Raw genomic sequence first — 18267 nt, 5'->3', positions numbered from 1 at the left:
TCGTATACTTATTTTGTGTCTTTTACCAGCAACGTTGTTTTAACTATTTTTTACGTCTTTCAGGGTGGACGAAATTGTACTGAACGTTGACTTGGCGCCGACCTTCCTCGATATTGGAGGAGTGGCTCCTCCACCGCACATGGACGGTCGCAGTTTTCTTCCGTTGATTCTTAACCGTCACCGGAATGCGGTTGATAAATGGCCCGATACATTCCTCATTGAGAGTTCCGGTCGGCGGGAAACTCCGGAACAGATACAGGAGCAGAGGATTAGAGCTGCGGCTGCGAGGTACGGTGCTCGGATGAATGGAGTCAACGGGACGGTGGCGCTATTGGAGCGGGAGAAAATTGCACGGTTAGAAGCTGTAACGGAGGCGGAAAAAAGGGAGGAAGTTACGCTGGATTTCGGTTCACATGAGCACGATGATGAAGATGAGGAACACGATGCGGATCAAGAGGGTCAGTTGCAAGAGTCATAGAAAGAGGTTGACTGTTTTTTACTAATCGATTATGTATTTTGTATAGATGATGATCACCACGGCGAAGATTCGGACACGGAGCATGCAGAGGCACGCCAGGATCACGAGGACTATGTCATCGACCATCAGGAGGCGCAACACTTTGGAGTTAGTGAAGGTGTGTAATTTTAGGTTTAAAGTATCCAAGGATTTAGAAGCTTACAAATATGTTTCCCTTTTTCATAGCCCACCACGATCCGCTGGACAACAGCCTGCCCATGACACCGTACCGATCGAAAATGGAGCGGCTCAATAACGAATGCTCCAACCCGTCCGTTCAGCAAAATTGTGTTCCGGGCCAGAAGTGGCGCTGCGTAAGCGAAGATGGCCGCTGGCGGCGGCACAAGTGCAAGTTTCATCTCCAGCTGCAGAACCATCTGGCCGAGATCAACAAACTGTCTAGTCAGAACAAGCGTAATTGCGCTTGCTTCACCCCAGATGGACTGATCTATACCAAGATCAAGTCGAAGCGGGACTACAAGCATCACATGTTGGGGCGAGGCGAAGGACATCGTCATCGCCGACAGAAGCGAGATGTTTACTCACACGAGGAGCTATTTTTCGAGGCTAACCCGGAGATGATGGACTTGTTGGCGATTGCCAAAACGGTAATGGACTTGGAGGGAGAACGACAGTCTAGTCACAGTAACGGTAGAAGTAAGAGAGAAGCTATTGGAAGCAGTCAGATTGAAAGTGTTATTCAAGAGCTGCAAAGTACGTTGAAGGATATCGAACGAAACTTCGAGCTAAATTCGATATTGAAAAAGCACAATCAATCGATAGAAACGGAAGAGGGGGCAGGAACAGGAACCAAGTGTTTCGTAACAACTGTCGGAAAGGTGAACTGTTCGAATATAATTTACGAAGACGAAACCAGCTGGAAGCGCAGCAGGATCCAGGTGGATATGCTGATAAAAGTGCTAAAGAGTAAGATAAATGATTTGAAGGACATTCGAAAACATTTGAAGGAACATAAGCCGCCCAGTTTTCGTGATGATGGAGATAATGACGATGGCGAAGAAGAGATTCACAGCGGATCTGTCGAGCTCGACTTTGATTTAAAGGCTACTACTACCAGCGCGACGTCGACTACTTCTCTTCCCACAACGCTAGTACCATTAGTTGAAAATGTAATCCCTAGAAAAGAACATTTCAATCGAACGGGTTTCGGAAAGCGCCCGAAACCAAACGGTGGCTTCCGGCGACGTCAGAAACCGGCACGAACTGATGACAATCAAGGTCCACTGATTGATATGAGTCTTTTCGAAAACAATAATAACAGTAATCGCGAAGATATGCTAATTGAGTCTACATCATCAAACAGTAGATCTAGTCACGGTAGACATAGAAGTAATGGACCATCGTCTAGTATTAACGGCAGACATCGCAACCGCCACCGTTCCGAATCACATCCTACTAGTAGCACTACGAGCACAAGCACGACCGAGGAAAGTTTCGCAGCAACCGACAAAATAGGCGACAGCAACTCCAGTACCACTGAGAAATCCATTCTGGAGATAACTGAAGAAATTCTCAAATCTATTGCTAGCACTACCACGATGGGCTATGAAGAGAGTTCCAGCCAAATCAGTTCAACGTCGAAAGCCGTCGAGACTGAAAGGGATCTAACGAGCAGCACAACCACGACTCATTTGTCGACCTCAACCGAGTCTCTGACGTCGGAGGAAGGTTTGTTCATATTACTACCGCACATACTAAAACATATCAAACTTACCAATCTCTTACAGTGCCCCTTCCAGTAGACCCAACTCTACCCGACACGGAACCTTCAACCATTGAAGAAGACATCGTTTTCCACGTAGAAAGTACTTCAAAGATGACAACGGTAGCAAACGAAATTTTCGGTGTCGACGCCATCACCCACAATCAAATCCCAGTGATCAAAAACGACGCTATGCTGCCAGCCGCCGAGTGCTACTGCGAACCGGAGGTTCAAGGGTAAGTTCGTTACTTGCTGTACCGTCGATGTCGTTTTGAAAAGGTATGACGTTGTTCAACATTTCCCCTTCGTTTTTCATCTCTCAAAAGACCGCTGCCGGACGAGAGAGAGTTAGCGCGGGAAACGCGTCGTCGGCTGAAGGAGGAACGTCAGCGGAAAAAGGAACGAAAACGTCACCGGAAGGCTAAACTGGAGAAGGAATGTCTTTCGGAGCGAATGAATTGTTTCAGCCATGACGCGAACCACTGGCGGACGGCACCGCTGTGGGACGATAAACCGTTTTGCTTCTGCATGAACGCGAACAACAATACCTACTCTTGCCTGCGGACTATCAATCAGACGCACAACTTCCTGTACTGCGAGTTTACGACCGGGCTGGTTACGTACTACAATTTGCGGATTGGTGAGAGGCAGTCGTATATGGATTTAGAGCATTGATGCTTATTTGGAATCTTATTGTTTTAGACCCATTCGAAACACAGAACCGGGAATCATCGCTTACTGTGGAGGAGAAAGCGGTTTTGCACGAAACTTTGGAATACATGAAGAGTTGTCGTGGAAAGAGCTGCACACTGCCGAAATATCAGCATAACGGTTTGGCCAGTCAAACGGATGGTAATCCGATTCTGCCAGCAAACGGAAGGCTGCCCGGGGCTAATGGAGCTGGTACCGGAAAGCGAAAGCATCACAGGGACCCTGTTGGAGGTAACGTTGATCATTTGTAATTTTTCCGAGAAATAGCTTGTCTCACATTGAACAGTGAACTTTTAAAGGATTTTTGTTTGTTTATAACGAAATGAAACGTAGTTTCTTTACGCTTCTGTCAATATTCCGCTTATTCTAACAACGAGACTAGTTTTAGAAACAGCAAAAATGTTCTGAGCAAGATTTTCCACACGTTTAACATTGGCGTTTAAAAAATATATCTGATTTGGAAAGGTATTTGTCTAGATATTCCAAGAACTGATTGATTGCAGTGATATGGAAAATTTATTTCAATTGTGAAATTTCCCGTACTTTTGGTAATTTCTTATTTCCAAAGGCTGAAGAAATTAAATCGACATGAGAAACTACAGAGCAATGCATTTTTAAATCAATAATTTTGATAAGGATTATCTCGATATTTTCTCTGATTTGATGTATATTACCGTCAAGTCACCAGTCACCGTGCTTTTAAGCGAATTTGGCATGACTTCAAGTCCTGTTTTTTTTTTATCAAATTGATAACCTCTCTCATAGTCACCGTAAAAATATCTTCAAGATACACCACAATTTAAAAATTATATAAAACTTTTAGCAACAAACGAGAATAAGGAGTTAGGGACATTTTTTGGAACATGTCATAGCCACCAGTTACCGTTATATGTCACTATTAACCGTGCATGAAGGGATTCATTTACCGTGCATTTAAAAGTATGATTTAACTTTATTTAGAAAGTTTGAAAAAACGATGAACTGACAGGATTTGTGGTTTCAGGGAACTAGTTCCGTCGATTTCGTGGTTTTGAATTAATCTTAGTTTTTCTTTTCTCTTCTCTTTTTTGTCTTTTGGTCGCTATTTCCATTTCCTTGATAGCTCGTTTCTGCTCTCGCTCCTTTCGCTTTAGATTTTTCGCTTCTTGTGGTGCTTTCTTTTCACGTTCTTTTGCTTCCATAAACTCAACGAATACTTTGCTGGTGCCAACTGAAGGCGGATGAAGAATTTCTCGCTTTTTCTTTGCTTTGTACGGAAGCACAGAAGATACCCTGAAAAATGACATTGTGAACGCATCTTCACCATTCGAAACCGGCAATGATCCATCGCATTCAAGCTGGGCTGATTCTGGAAGCACATTCTCGGTCGTATATTCTGCATCTGCTAAAAAGTGTAATTATTAACTTACTAGAATATTCCAACTTCACAATTGACAGAATTTACTTGTTTGGTCTGCTACAGAATCACTACTGGCATGAATTTTGAGAAGAACAAAGGGTACTGTAATGGAACAATCGCTTTTCATTCCTCGCCACAAGTAAAATAAGTTTGTATCCGCCACATTTCCTTTGCAGAAAACTTCATTTTCAGCCTTCTGGAACTCAGCCATCTGCTTAATGGTCAAGCGGTACTGAATCGCTTCCAAAAGTTTGACTGCCTCAGATTCCAGACGATCAAATTGAACATTGCCCGTGTTTATAGGAATAGTAACATGGCCGACCTCGGAAAGAAAGCGATTTATAGTCCATCGCATCTGGATTCCAAGGATAAATTCCACTTTTTCGAAATCCATTCCTAATCGCTGAGTTCTTGCCCCAAGGATACCAAGGCTTGCTTCATAATTGAAGATATTTCTGCCTTGTGGATTGCCTGAACTCCACGCCGACTGCGTTCTTCGAGGATCGTGTTTTCCCAGTGCTTCTTTAATGGTCCGAAAAAGCTAACGTCAAGTGGCTGAGTTAGCTGCGTGGAATTTGGATACAAAGCAATGAATATGATTTGGTTGCAGCGACAGAGATCAGTGCTCATTAAAGTCACATGACTCTTATGCCCGTCAACAAACAAGAGAACAGGAAACGGATTGTTGTTCTTTTTTAACCAGGGAAGAAAAACGTTCCTCAAATAATCATGGAAAGCATCTCCGGTCATCCAACCACTATTAGTTATTCCAATACTATAGTCTTCAGGAGCACTTCGAGCAATTTCTCCAGGGAGTCGACTCTTGTACAGAAATAAAATTAATGGTGGAAGTAGCATTCCAGCGGCATTTCCAGCAAACAGAACTGTATAGTTTTCTTTATCACTGTTTCCAAATACAAACTGGACATGCTTAATATTCTTTGGAGCCAAGTATTTTTTGTTTCGCACAACTAATTGGAAAGCAGACTCATTCAAATTGAAAATTTGCTGCGGCAATAGCAACAGATGTTCCATTGCCTCGCCTGTGAGTTGGTTAAGCACTTCTTGGAACCAGTTCCTTAGCTGATACTCAGTTGCAGCTGCTCGGAGTTTTTCAAATACATTGGACTTCCTGACTGAGATTTGAGGATGTCTTTTGACAAATAGAGACATCCATTTTTCCGGGAATTCCATTTTTGGACGGAGTTTTTAGCTTCTTGAGCCGGACATACTGTCCCACACTGATCCGGAGCCTTTTGAATGTGATTGGAAGACCCAAACAAGCAGAATTCGCAATCCATTCCACGATATCACGTTCGGTTTCCGCCGATAACACCGATGATCCACCAGGTTTCGATCCGGCTGTATATTTGCGGTTTATTTTATCCCGAATAGTCTGCGCTGGAACATGGAATACCCGGCTAACGAATCTCACTGGTAATCCACGCCGGACAGCATCGAGTGCTTTCTCCAAATCATCCCCAGAATAGCGTTGCTTCTGAAATTTCTTCTGGCTCATTCTGTATTAAATTAAAGGAATAGTTATTCATGCTATTCACAAACGGTGAATGGAGACTATTGATTTCAGAAGAATCCATTGACCGTGCATTTTTGTTTAGGTTGAAATGCAAATGAAACATATTGTTCAAATACACTTGTTGCGTATAACTAAAATACAAACCATAACCTTCAATTGCGTGATGATTTTGTGAAAAAAGTCATCTGATATTTTATTTTTTCAATCTAAAACGTTACAAACGTTGTACCCACAGTTTTACTTGAAACGCTGTCAGAGAGCTGATTGACTTAGAAAGTAAACAATCCTACACGTCAAAACATAATTAGAGACGTTTTGTCATCGCAAGTCTAACTCAATGACAACTCTTTTATTATAATTTAGTAGTGTACACGCAAAAATTTAGTAGTTTTGTCCTATTTCAAAAAATAATGAAATTTACTTCGAAACAGCACGGTGAACGGAGCACGCACGGTGACTGGCGACTTGACGGTACTCCGAGTTTCATGACAGTTAAGTTCATGTGTTATATTTTTTTTTCATAAAATAAAATATGTTCTGACATATTTCGCATGAACCTTTTGATACTCGCTGCCATTTACTGAAATGCATTACAAGGTAGTCGAACTCAGCGGGTATTCAGTATTTGTTTATAATATACCCAAATACCGGAGCTTCACATTTTTTTTGGTCCTCTGGTTGGTTACTTTTTAGTTTAACAGCTTTTTAGTTAGACCTTCGCTAGTTGGGTCATTGTCCAACTAACATGCATCAAAATGCCAAAATCTCGTGTTAAATTCACTTTGACAATCAAAGTGATAATAATAAGAGATGTGAGCAGATGCACTTACACTACTAACGTCTCTTTTGGAGAGTTTTTGGCGTCTGTCGGTTGGCAGGGTTACCATAGCCGGCGAGTAAATAACCAGGACAGTCGAAAGAGTAACACCTACCCCTGTTGCTGCACGCTCTAACATGCCTTGCGAAATTCTTCCCAGGTTCTCGGCAATAGTAAACAATTTGTGGGTGTTTGCACACACGCGGTTCTTACTACACCACAATCAGCGAAAGTTTTAAGCTGTTATCTCAAATGAGCTAATGATATAAAATATATTTGAGATCGTTTGCGAAGGACGGGAGAGATGTTTTCAGCACTAAATACATGTCATTGAAGTAAAGCAGAAACATCAATGGTCCCAAGTATCTTGCCTGGGCTATTCGTAAAGTAGAAATAAATGTCTGGCAAACCTCCAGTGCCAACCATATCTCTCGATCTGCGAGCTAGATTCGAAACTATTGCAAAATCAACCATTGTTTCCAAATTTCTTCATTTTAGCGTTTGTCATATTGTTAGGTTCATTTGCTTTTATTTTGCTTTTTTAGTTTTTGTACACGGTATTTACATTTAAGTGTTGTTGTTGTTTGCACTTTCCAGCTTCGATACAAATATGTTCTTAATACTATTTTTTAAGTTCAATTTACATTGGTGGTTGTATTGATTGCCGATTGTACGGAATTATGTTTGTTGTGGTCCACCCTATATAAGTTGACGCCAAAAACGAAAGTCTGCGAACGCGAATAAGAACTTTGTGTGGTATTTTGCCGCGTTCGCGGACGCTTCGCACCGTTTTTACGATGACATGATAACACGTTCTACACGTACACTTTTAGAGACGGTTCGGACGAATTCACTTCGCTTACCGCTACCGCATCGCATTCCGCGTAAGCATGTCATAGGCCTAAAGTTGGAGCGTGACGTTTCATACTTCCTGTTAGGGGCCGTACACTAATTACGTAAGGCTTTTTTAGAGCTTTTCAACCTCCCCCTCCCCCCAGATAAGAGTTCGTAATATTTTGGTGAACTCCCCCTCCCCCTACATAAGATCTTATCATGATTATCGTAATTAGAAAATCAAATTGTAAATTCATCAAATAAAAAGATAACGAAAACGATACGTATAGAATTATTACAAGAAAACTCATGACAAAATTTAACTGTAATGATCTGCAGAATTTTAATTGCATGCCAATCTCGCCCAGTAGAAAGAATAACTGCTGTCAGATATTCAGTAACTCCAATTTGGTCCACATGATCTGCTTTGCTATATTTCACTTCCTTTGAATCTATTTTCTTGTGATGTAGAATTTAAAAGAGTTTATAACCTCTTCTGGCACGAATTTATTCTGAGTTCCAGCTGCGACACTTATCGTACGCATAACTCCGAGTTAACCATCTTCGAATTTTCTTGAATTAAAATACAGTCCACAATCTGGAAATATTGCGGAATTGAAAAGTTTGAAAAGAACAAAGTCGGTCTAACAACACGAAGGGTATCAACACTTCTTAACTTGTAAGGCATATTGTGACTTCAGTTCCCGAACAGAACAATGTACAACCAAGAACCAAAAAATTACTCATATTGTTTGATATACAAGCATTATATGACACATTCCGCGGGCTTGTACACCAGAAGGATGTTTTTGTTTTGTCTTATTTTGGTATCACAAATTTTTTTTTCTCGTTTCGGTAGTGTTTAAACCATTGAAAAATTATGTAATCAAATTTTTGACATTTCTACAAATAGTTGAAAAATATATAGAGAACTAAAGAAAAGTTCTATTTCATGAAACTATTATTGAAATTTTAATCTGTTTAAAGGAATTTTTTCGTTATTGAGTGTAGAATAATAAAACTGGAAAGATTTTCACTCATATTTGACCACTAATTTTTTTTTTTAACTAATAGAAGTTTTGATTGTTTCTGTGTTGTAACGTCACGAAAAATGCATATTTATTCAGTTTATCAAAAAATTACAATTTTGTTCAAATTTATATTCCGGATTCTCTTTGTATTCAAAAATACTTTTCCAAAAAGCCTCCAACTTCTTTTATTGGATGTGCGGAACAAAAGTTACAACAGGATACACTTTGCGTTGTAACGTCACGTAAATTAACTTATCAGACGCTTAAATGATTTTTCAGATATAGTGTTAAAGCTTGCTTCGAATGGTTTATTAAAACGCTTTCAAGTTGTTTCATAAACAGGAAATTATACTAGCGTGATATTTAAAAATTCAGAATGTACACCTTCAAGTGCTTAAGGGGTTATATACCATCAACACACGCGACGTTACAACGATTTGACCTTCATTCTATAAATCTGTTATAACTTTTTCAAATGAAATCGTTCATCAAACCTCAATTATAGTCAATTATAGATTCAGAAAATAAACAAATTTTTATATATGATTCGATCTACAAAACTCGAATGCACTGGGCGAGGTATTTTTAATAAACGATTGTACAACGTCACATTATATTTCATTAACCCTCCGGCACTCGCGCGAATGGCTCCCCGAATGAGCAACCGCTGGTGCACGAAGAAGATTTCGTTAGTTTCGGAAGGTGTTGCACAAAAGCCAACGGCGCGAGTGCCGGAGGGTTAAAGTTCACCTCCGCTGTATTCTCCTCGACGCTGGCCGGTCATATGATACGTTTCGATGCAATCGCGCTAACAGCAACGTAGTCCAGGACATGCGTTGGAAGGTTGTGAGGGAATTTTCGAGTTTTGTACTTGGGGTAGTATTTAGGCATGAATATTAATTTGTTCCCTGAATACTTCTTTCCTCTTAGCAATCAACCATTTCACACTTCGCTATCTTCGACGAGCCGCCTGTTATAAGGTTGTCCGCGACCACAGTTGTAGCCGCACGTGCTACCAGTCCGGTACCAACCAATTCTTCCGTTACAAACCGAAATACATCGTTGAAGCAGCTACATCATCGAATTGCCTGTGGTATTAAATCCGTTATGGACAATTATCGAATTAACGGGAGATTGCAACGCAATAATTGGGGCTACAGAGACCTTTCTGATTGACCACACTAAATCTTCTCAATTGCTTAGAGTCGGATAAAAAGGCTTTGGCTGTGGTCATGGTCTCAAATGAGCACGAAAAAGACAGATGGAGAGTGTTTGTTGGAGTTTGCCGACATTTTAGATCCCGTCGAATCAACGACTGGATGTAACACATCCTTTCGTAACATCATGGTGATGTGACGTGTTCTTTTTCCCTGAATATTTGTAACTATAACTTTTTTATAAGATCTTCATCCAGTCGTCTCCCCAAGTAAAAAGTAACTATAACATATAGAATACTTTATTGTACCGAGCCCTATCGATTGTCTGGCGCTTAAATTGTGTTCGCTTCCTCATATAAATCCACTTGTTTAAGCCTAACAATACAAATATCATACTATAAACTCAGATCGGGAACCTGATTCCAAATTAAACAAAGCAATACTGCCAGTTTATTTTCTTTTGTGAAATATGTTATAAAACCTATTTTTCCGGCTCCGTTTGACTACCATATTGAGCCGTATCAAATAAATAAATGTGTCAAATGGCTCAAATCTATCTATAACAGATATGAAAGAAAAAAATTCTTTAAAATTTATAAAATAGATTATGTCGTGGTTTTTGGATAACCCCATATGTTTGTTCGAGTAAAATATCATTAACATGGCTATATGTAATAAATATTTAAAATTTTACTCAAAACAATAACACCAGCGTGATTTACAGAGTTATAGAAAAGTTGTAACGTCACGTCATAAAACAACCCTCTTCCAGTTTATTCAGTTTATGTCGATTGAATCTTTCGTAAAATTTTGTCTACTTTCTGAATATGTAATAAGGTTTGATGTAGGCGTTCATTTGATAAAATTTTAACATATTTATGGAATGAATATTCGTCAAATCGTTGTAACGTCACAAAAGAATGTGTCTGGTACAAATGAAAATAGTTCGCTTTTCTTATAAAAAAGAATATTTTCCTAATGGATTTAATTTTTTTAACTTGCTTTATGATATTACGTAAGGAAGGACAAACGCTCCCTCCCCCTCAAATAAGAATTTGTAAGATATTTTGGAACTCCCCCTCCCCATGTGCCCTTACGTAATTAGTGTATGGCCCCTTAGGTAGGATGGTTTTAGTTGCTGTTCGACGTCCAGACGTGAAGCCATGTTGATCGTCGATTAGGTACTGCTTTCATTTAGCCCGCAGTGGTCATTCCACGTTAGTCATCGATGTCTTGCTTATTTCCGTTTTTATAGACTGGAAACATACTCTTGAATTTAGTTGTGGTCTATTAGGAGGTTGATAACAGTCTATTATCTTTCGCCGGACAAAACCAGCTAAATGGGCGCGTAACATCCGGCGGGTTGAAGTACCTCAACCAACAATTGATCTATTGGGTCCGTGCTCCCATGCCGTATAAGCGACTGAAAATAGGAGTCCTCAAGTCAATGTGTTAATCCGTGCCGAGCACTGAATGGTTGGCAGCAGACTTTCCACGAACATGGCCAAGTTTGAACCTGTGTACAAAATTTCGCGCGTTCAACTTCAAACATGTTTCGTCTCGATGTACAGGTTCGCCTCGAACATCGAACCCAGATGAACAATGTGCAAACTTTAGTTCAAACATCCGTGTACGTACACCGGATGCGTACACGAGAACGATTCGCACGAGGCAAAAAGAGTCAACGCTATTGATGATGAGAGTGAGAGAGGGATAACTGGTGCCACGAACCTATATGTACGCACATCGTGTATGTACATGGGGTTCGGTTGTGCAGGCGAAGATGTGTACGTGTTTAGGTACGAAATTGCGTGTTCGTACACGAAGCGTGGGTTTAATATGAGCACAGAACCAAAGCGAACATTGTGTACGATGTTCAATTGGGAAAACTGGCTGGCAGGACTAAATTATATACGACCTCACAACTTGGGATATTTGTGCTCTCACGGTCAATATGACTGTTGATAACTTAAACTGAAAATACATTAATTGTTCTGCATATTTATCGCATAATGAACTATCACCAGTTGATGATTTCAAAAGGATTGTATCATGCTATGGCAGAAATGGGTTTTCCCTCATAATCGCGAGTGATGCAAATACCCATCACAACTCAACTAGAGCGGCATTGAATTGATGAAATACTTAAGCAGTACAAATCTACATGTACTTAATATAGGAAATCGCCCAACATTTGCACGAGCTAGCAGAGAAGAGGTCTTAGATGTAACTCTCTGCTCTGACGGTATTACGCATGAGTTGACAAACTGGCTTGTATCAAACGAATTTGAACCGTCATTTTCTGATCATAAGTACATCGTCCTTCATCATTTAAACGTTTCACTAGATGTCGTCACGTTTCGTAATACAAAATCTATGAACTGGAACCTCTACGCAGAGGCCTTGGCGGCTAGATTTCATGGGTATCTTCCGACGATTGATTTTCCAAGTGACTTGGATGAGGTCATGGATAAAACAAACTCACTCATAGTAACAGGCTTGTCCGCTTCCAATTATGTGTGCTTCTAGAGGAACCCTTTGATGGAATACCGAACTTGTTCGACTCAAAAAGTCATGTAGAAGAGCTTGAAATCGCAGACAGAGGGACGGATCGGTGGCATTTAAGTTGAATGGCAAAGCTTACACAAATGCCCTTCGATCCTCTGTGGTTGGAAAAGTCTCTGCACAAATGTCTCAACGAGACTAGTAGATTAAATAAGTTACTTTCGAAATCGAAAGACTTTCATATCAGTTCGATTAGAATTGCTAATGGTGAATACTCGTCCGACGAAGATGTAGTACTAAATTGTCTTTTTGATAAACACTTTCCAGGCTGTACGGAGCCATCATTGACGACTGCGCCTGAGTTCTTTTTCAGGTAGTGCTGATTCTTGATTATTCACCCGTATGCATGTGACATCCGTATCGATCAAATGGGCGATTGAAGGTTTTGCTCCGCACAATGTTACGGGAAAATATGGAATCATTCCAGTTCTTCTCAAAGAGTGAGCACTTCAAGCATATTTTGAAAAAGGTTCTTACTTGTAGTATTGCAACAGGATACATTCAATTAACGTGGCGGGCAATAACTATAAAATCCATTCCTAAAGGTGGCCGCGTTACTTATGAGGGTGCAAAGAGCTTTAGACCGATCAGTTTGACCTCCTTCCTTCTCGAATCAGTGGAACGTTTAATCGACCACTAAATTCAGGATGTTAGCTTGGTCGAGCACCCGCTGCATGTAATGCAACATGCATATCAGCAGTACACAATGTTGGCTACAACATTGAAAAAGCTTTTTCGCGAAAGCAACCAAGCTTAGGATTTTTTTCTTGAAATTGAAGGCGCTTTTGACAACCTGTCTTTCGAATCCACATTAGGAAGCAGTACGAGTATATGGAGCACCTTCATCTATCACGAACTGGATACACGAAATGCTTAGCAACCGACCACAGAACACAGATGTGCTCATCGTTAAGACAAGTGAAGATAAGGAAACTGACTGCGGGTGTCCTCAAGGCGGTGTGCTGTCACCACTTCTATGGAACCTTGTCGCAGATGGCTTATTCAGGAAACTTAATGAGCTTGGGTTTCCGACATATGGTTTCAACGACGATTATCATATAAGAATCACCGGTACTTGCATTAACACAGCTTTGGTAAGGCCGTTTTTGTTAATTTAGGTCCGTCAAAATAGGTTTAAACACTATGCCGAACATAAATTTTCGGTATCTAAAAACCGTTCAGGGGGGCGTTTGGGTCTTTGCTGTTGCTGTTAATGCGGACTGCTAGCTATTCTGCTTCCGGAGGATCTTCCCGGGGTATTTCCAGCCTGAAGTCGTTCAAACACTTGAAGTTAAACGACATTAAAGGGCTCTCATAATGCCTCCATTTTGCTTACCGTTTCTGTCGACTTGAGCCACGTGGACTATATCTAATCTTAGCGAGACCGTCCCTTTCCAACTGTCCGACGGCTGCAGCTGGTCGTGAGCAGAGTTAAAAATAATCGAAGCTCTTTTTTGATGGCTGAGAAGGAACTTGATGCGACTCGTGATGAATAGAAAAATTATTCATTCAAAAATCCATTCAGTTGAATATAATAATATTCATTTCGCTAATTATCCAGGCAAATGTATTCAAATGCCGGTAAAGCATGTAAAATAATTATCATCGCTTACATTGTGCCAGGGTCTACTTTGATTAGTTGCTGATCGTTCGCTTCGTGTGATAATCGGAGACGAATGAAAACCTGCGTGGATGAATGGGCGGTTTGTTCTTTGACGTTTTCAGCTGTGTCAGTGAATATTGAAAATGAATGCGCCTGAATATGATCAATTTTCATTCAATAAATTTGAATATTTTAAACTCTGGTCGTGAGTTGAATCAGTGAAATGCGCAAATCACCCCAAGCACTCATTTGGTGGTGCGTTACCCCTTAGGTTTGGGAACAATTTTTCACTAGTGGTCTATCATATTCAAATGTAAGTGGCACCATAATTTCAAATGTGGCCACAGTTCCAATATATTTAAAATGATTGTTAAAGCGGGCGAAGCATTGTTTTCGAGTGTTATATCTGTTAGTCTAAGTAATACATTGATGCCGAAGCAGTTTCTGGCAGGCAGTTTCTAGCACTAACGAGCTGCTCATTTGTGTGAGTGTGTTTTGCTCGCACTGTTTCTTTCTATATTTTTGCTACGTTCTCTTTCGGTGGCGCTTTACGACAGGCCTTTTGACTTCGATAAAAGATTCGAATCGACGGTTGAGCTGAGTGTTTTGATTCGACGGTTTACGGCAAGTATAACAGTTTCAGATATTCGCTTAGGGTGTAGATTACAGGCAAATCTTATCAGACACTCAATTCGGTTCGGCAATTTGCCAACAGCTGTGCAGTCAGTACATTTAGAAACTGATATCTCAGTAAAGTGAGATTTGTTTGCTTATTTTCAGTTTAATATTTTCCGAGTCTCAGCTATGAAACGTCACTTTTACTGAAATCTCAGCAAAAAATTGTTTGCCGAGATCTCAGCTGTTGAGATTTCGGCAAAAGATGCGAAAAAGCTGAGATTCGGAGAAAAAAATTAAGTGTGCATTTCGTAACAAACCTCTAGAATAATCTCCCGCAATCTTTGTGGACACGTTGAACTTCTTTTGTTTTAAACAGCCATGCATTCCTCGCCTATATTTTCTGTAACACACGCAGATTTCAATCTATCGGCAATAATTTTCGAAAAACTGACAGCGAGAAAAATATACTGTAAACAATACACTCTAAAATTTTCAAGAGAAATGAGTAATTTTCTACAGCGTTTTTTCCGTGATGCAATTTGATGTGCGACACCCTTTATTAGCGTTTTTCTCGAAACCAGGTTTTCAAATTGGCGAACAGAATAACTCAAAAACTAATCAACGAATTGACTTGATTTTTTTATGAGAATGCACAATATGTGTAGCCTGTCGATGAATCACAGAAAACTGAATAAAACAATCTTCTCTTATTTTGAAGAAAGGTGAGCGAATTTTACAGTAAATTATGAGATTTTTCGGTTTTCGTGAAGCCGTTTTCCGAAACTCGAACTTTTTTCTATTTTTTGTGGTTCATCGACTAAGCTTTACAAAACTTATTGAATTTCTCGTATCAGACAATTTTATTGAGAGTTATTGTTTTCGCCGCGGAACTCCTCGGCATGCAAATTATAGGACGTCTACTCTACTCTTGGAACGCGCGTATGTGTGGCTCCGCGTGATTGAAAATATTTTTTTTTGTGCACAATGAATGTATAAATAAATCTTAGCATTACAAAAAAGATCCATTGCTACCTTGCCTTCAAAATCGTCAACGGAAATAACCTTCGGTTTGAGCACTTTACACCAGACGCCCCTCTTAACGATGCGCACAGAGGTCGGTTGCTAAGCATTACGTTTATACAGTCCATGATATATGAAGGTAGTCCGTAACCTCGCGCTGCTTCCAAACTGCATTACTATTGCCAAAAAGTATTTTCGATGTTGTAGACAGCATTGTGTAACAGGGTGGTAGTAGACTTTCGCTGATATGCATGTTGCATTGTATGCAGCAGGTGCTCACCCAAGCCAACATCCCGAATGTAGTGGTCGATTAAATGTTCCACTGATTTGAGAAGGAAGGAGGTCAGACTGATTGATATAAAGCTCTTTGCCTCCTCATATGTGACGCAGTCACTTTTGAGAATGTTTTTTTGTTATTTCCGCCGCGTTAATGGAATGTATCCTGTTGCAGGACTTGAAGTAAGAACTTGTTTCAAAATATGCTTGAAGTGCTCATATCCGCTTCGTAGTAGAACAGGAATGATTCCATCTTTTCCCAGAGCCTTATGAAGAGCAAAACTTTCAATCGCCCATTTGATCTGTGCGATTGTCACAATTCAACGAGCACATGTCCAAGGATCAAAACTATCTGAAAAGTACTTGGGCGCAGTCGTCAGTGATAGCCTCGTACAGCCTGGGAAGTGCAGAGGCTTTTCCAACCACTTCGTTTAGAGTATCCAGGGGCATTATTGTATGCTTTGCGAGTTAACTTAAATACCTCCGACCCGCTGAAAATCTATTTCGGATTCCAGAAAGGGATGGTGCATAAGCATTTTACAGAGTAAAAAGGCAGTGTCTACGATGTATAATGGAAACGCATGATCATTTGTGTCCGCTCGGTGCCAAAATGACTTCATTTTGCAAAACTTTACTCACCAGTTTAATACAAATTAAATTTAAAATGTTAATGCAGCATGTTTAAAACGTCGTACTACAACTTTTCCTTCATTCCAGCTGCCAACGGAAACATTCCCGTCCACTTCTCGGACTTTGACGCCATGCAGACCAGTACTCCGAAGAAAAAGATCAAGTAAGTCTCTCTGCTTTTTATTACACTCCGTACACACTTTCCTAATTGTAACATGATTGTCCATTCTCCAACAGATGGGGCAAGCGGAAGCAACACTGGCAACAACAAAGACCTGGAGGAGGAGGTGGTGGTGGCGCTAATGGTTCTTCTGGTCAACATCATCACCCATCACAGCAGATGTTCCGCAGTGGGGAACAGTTTCCTAGTCAGAGCAATGAGTTTTTTGGTGGCCCCATCAACCATAGTGGCTCGAAACGTAACCGAACCAGTCGGCGACCGATTTGGAGAAGTACAATCTACACCGCTTGAACGGTTGATTACTGTGTTGAGGATCACACACGCAACCCAAATTTGGATGTGATGTATACTGCTTACTCGAATATTCGTTGAAGTTGTACTAGAAACCAAACTGGAAAAAAAGTGTTTTGTAAGATATTTCCCAAACGTATAGTTCTGCTCGTTTCTCGACATCCATGACTGATGTAAATTTTATTTCTGTTTCGCTTCTATAGTTGTGAATCATGTTCTTAGAATAAGTTCGTTTTAACAAAATATGTATAAACCATTAGTTGTTGATAAACTTCTATAAATAATTCAAACGTACTACTTTTACTTCTAAGGCGGAAGGAAATTATCTCTGTTTAGGCTACTGCCATTCCAAGTATACACAGGAAAAGTAAATTAACGATAAAAGCAGCTAGCAGAATTGTGGTAAAACTGTTGTTTATTTAGTTGGAGGCTGTTCAATGCCAAATAATGCAATACGTTGTTTGCCCAAATTGCACAAAACTAAGCTCATAGAAGCATCTATTTTGACCAAGAGGCAAAACACAAACAATCTAACGTAGGTTCGGCATTGTTGTATATCAGAAACATACATTTGCAAAGTATCGATACAGTAATCATCGTATTTATTACAGCAAAAAAGAAACACCATTTTAAGGATAGTTCAATCGATAGTCATCCGTTAGTGGAAATGATGGTAAGCTAGGTAATATAATCAGCATTTTTGTGTAGAGTTGCGTTAGCGAAGTATTTGTTTTGAAGCTTGATAAAACCATGAAGCCTATGTAGAATAGATAACCTCTCACAAGGCAAGCCAACCTCACGTTTAATCTGATAGACGGATAGTAGCGAGTGCGCAACAGATATATTATCAGAACTGGGGAGAGAAGGGCGCTCAGTGACAGCTTAGAAGGGATAAGTGACATCAGCTTTGTTACATTCTTAAAAAACATATAACCAGTCATCGGAAGCTGCTATAATGTAAACAAATAAAATTGTAGAACACGTGCTTGGGGTGTTTCACTATAGAATCAAGACAATACCGAAATTTTCTTCTATAGTTTTACTTAAGATTATTTCATCTATGCAGATAAATGAACATGATTGATGTTTTTTGTTGATTATAGAGGTTTCACCTCTTTTCGGATTATCTCTTTGGAAAAATCTCTAACCCTATGTGCGGGGTTGGGAATCGAACCCAGGTGAGCTGTGTACAAAGCAATCGATTTACCAACTACGCGCTGCCCGTTCCCCAACATGATTGATTGTGATGCTACAGTATGGAAGATTGAAAAATTATTTATTCAACACATACAAATAAAAGATCAACGAAACGAAAGACACAAAGATCTCCTGCAATTGCACTCATTTTCAGTTCGAC

At 40.1% G+C, this 18267-nt stretch overlaps 1 protein-coding gene across 1 annotated transcript in view; it reads left to right on the top strand.

The window, feature by feature from the left end:
- The window catches only part of LOC131685215 (extracellular sulfatase SULF-1 homolog), a 249304-nt gene extending 231409 nt beyond the window's left edge, over positions 1-17895 (top strand). Inside the window, exons 6-13 of the mRNA XM_058968784.1 lie at positions 64-458; positions 525-635; positions 704-2206; positions 2266-2476; positions 2567-2880; positions 2943-3182; positions 16526-16601; positions 16676-17895. Coding sequence (XP_058824767.1) covers positions 64-458; positions 525-635; positions 704-2206; positions 2266-2476; positions 2567-2880; positions 2943-3182; positions 16526-16601; positions 16676-16910 — 3085 coding nt within the window. The 3' untranslated portion in view covers positions 16911-17895. The remainder of the gene's footprint in view (positions 1-63; positions 459-524; positions 636-703; positions 2207-2265; positions 2477-2566; positions 2881-2942; positions 3183-16525; positions 16602-16675) is intronic.
- The last annotated feature ends 372 nt before the right edge of the window (positions 17896-18267 follow it).

Source organism: Topomyia yanbarensis, chromosome 2, assembly GCF_030247195.1.
Source record: "Topomyia yanbarensis strain Yona2022 chromosome 2, ASM3024719v1, whole genome shotgun sequence".
In the NCBI taxonomy this organism is placed as follows: Eukaryota; Metazoa; Arthropoda; class Insecta; order Diptera; family Culicidae; genus Topomyia; species Topomyia yanbarensis.
Note: the sequence above shows the minus strand (reverse complement) of the source record. Positions and strands in the feature narration are given on the sequence as shown.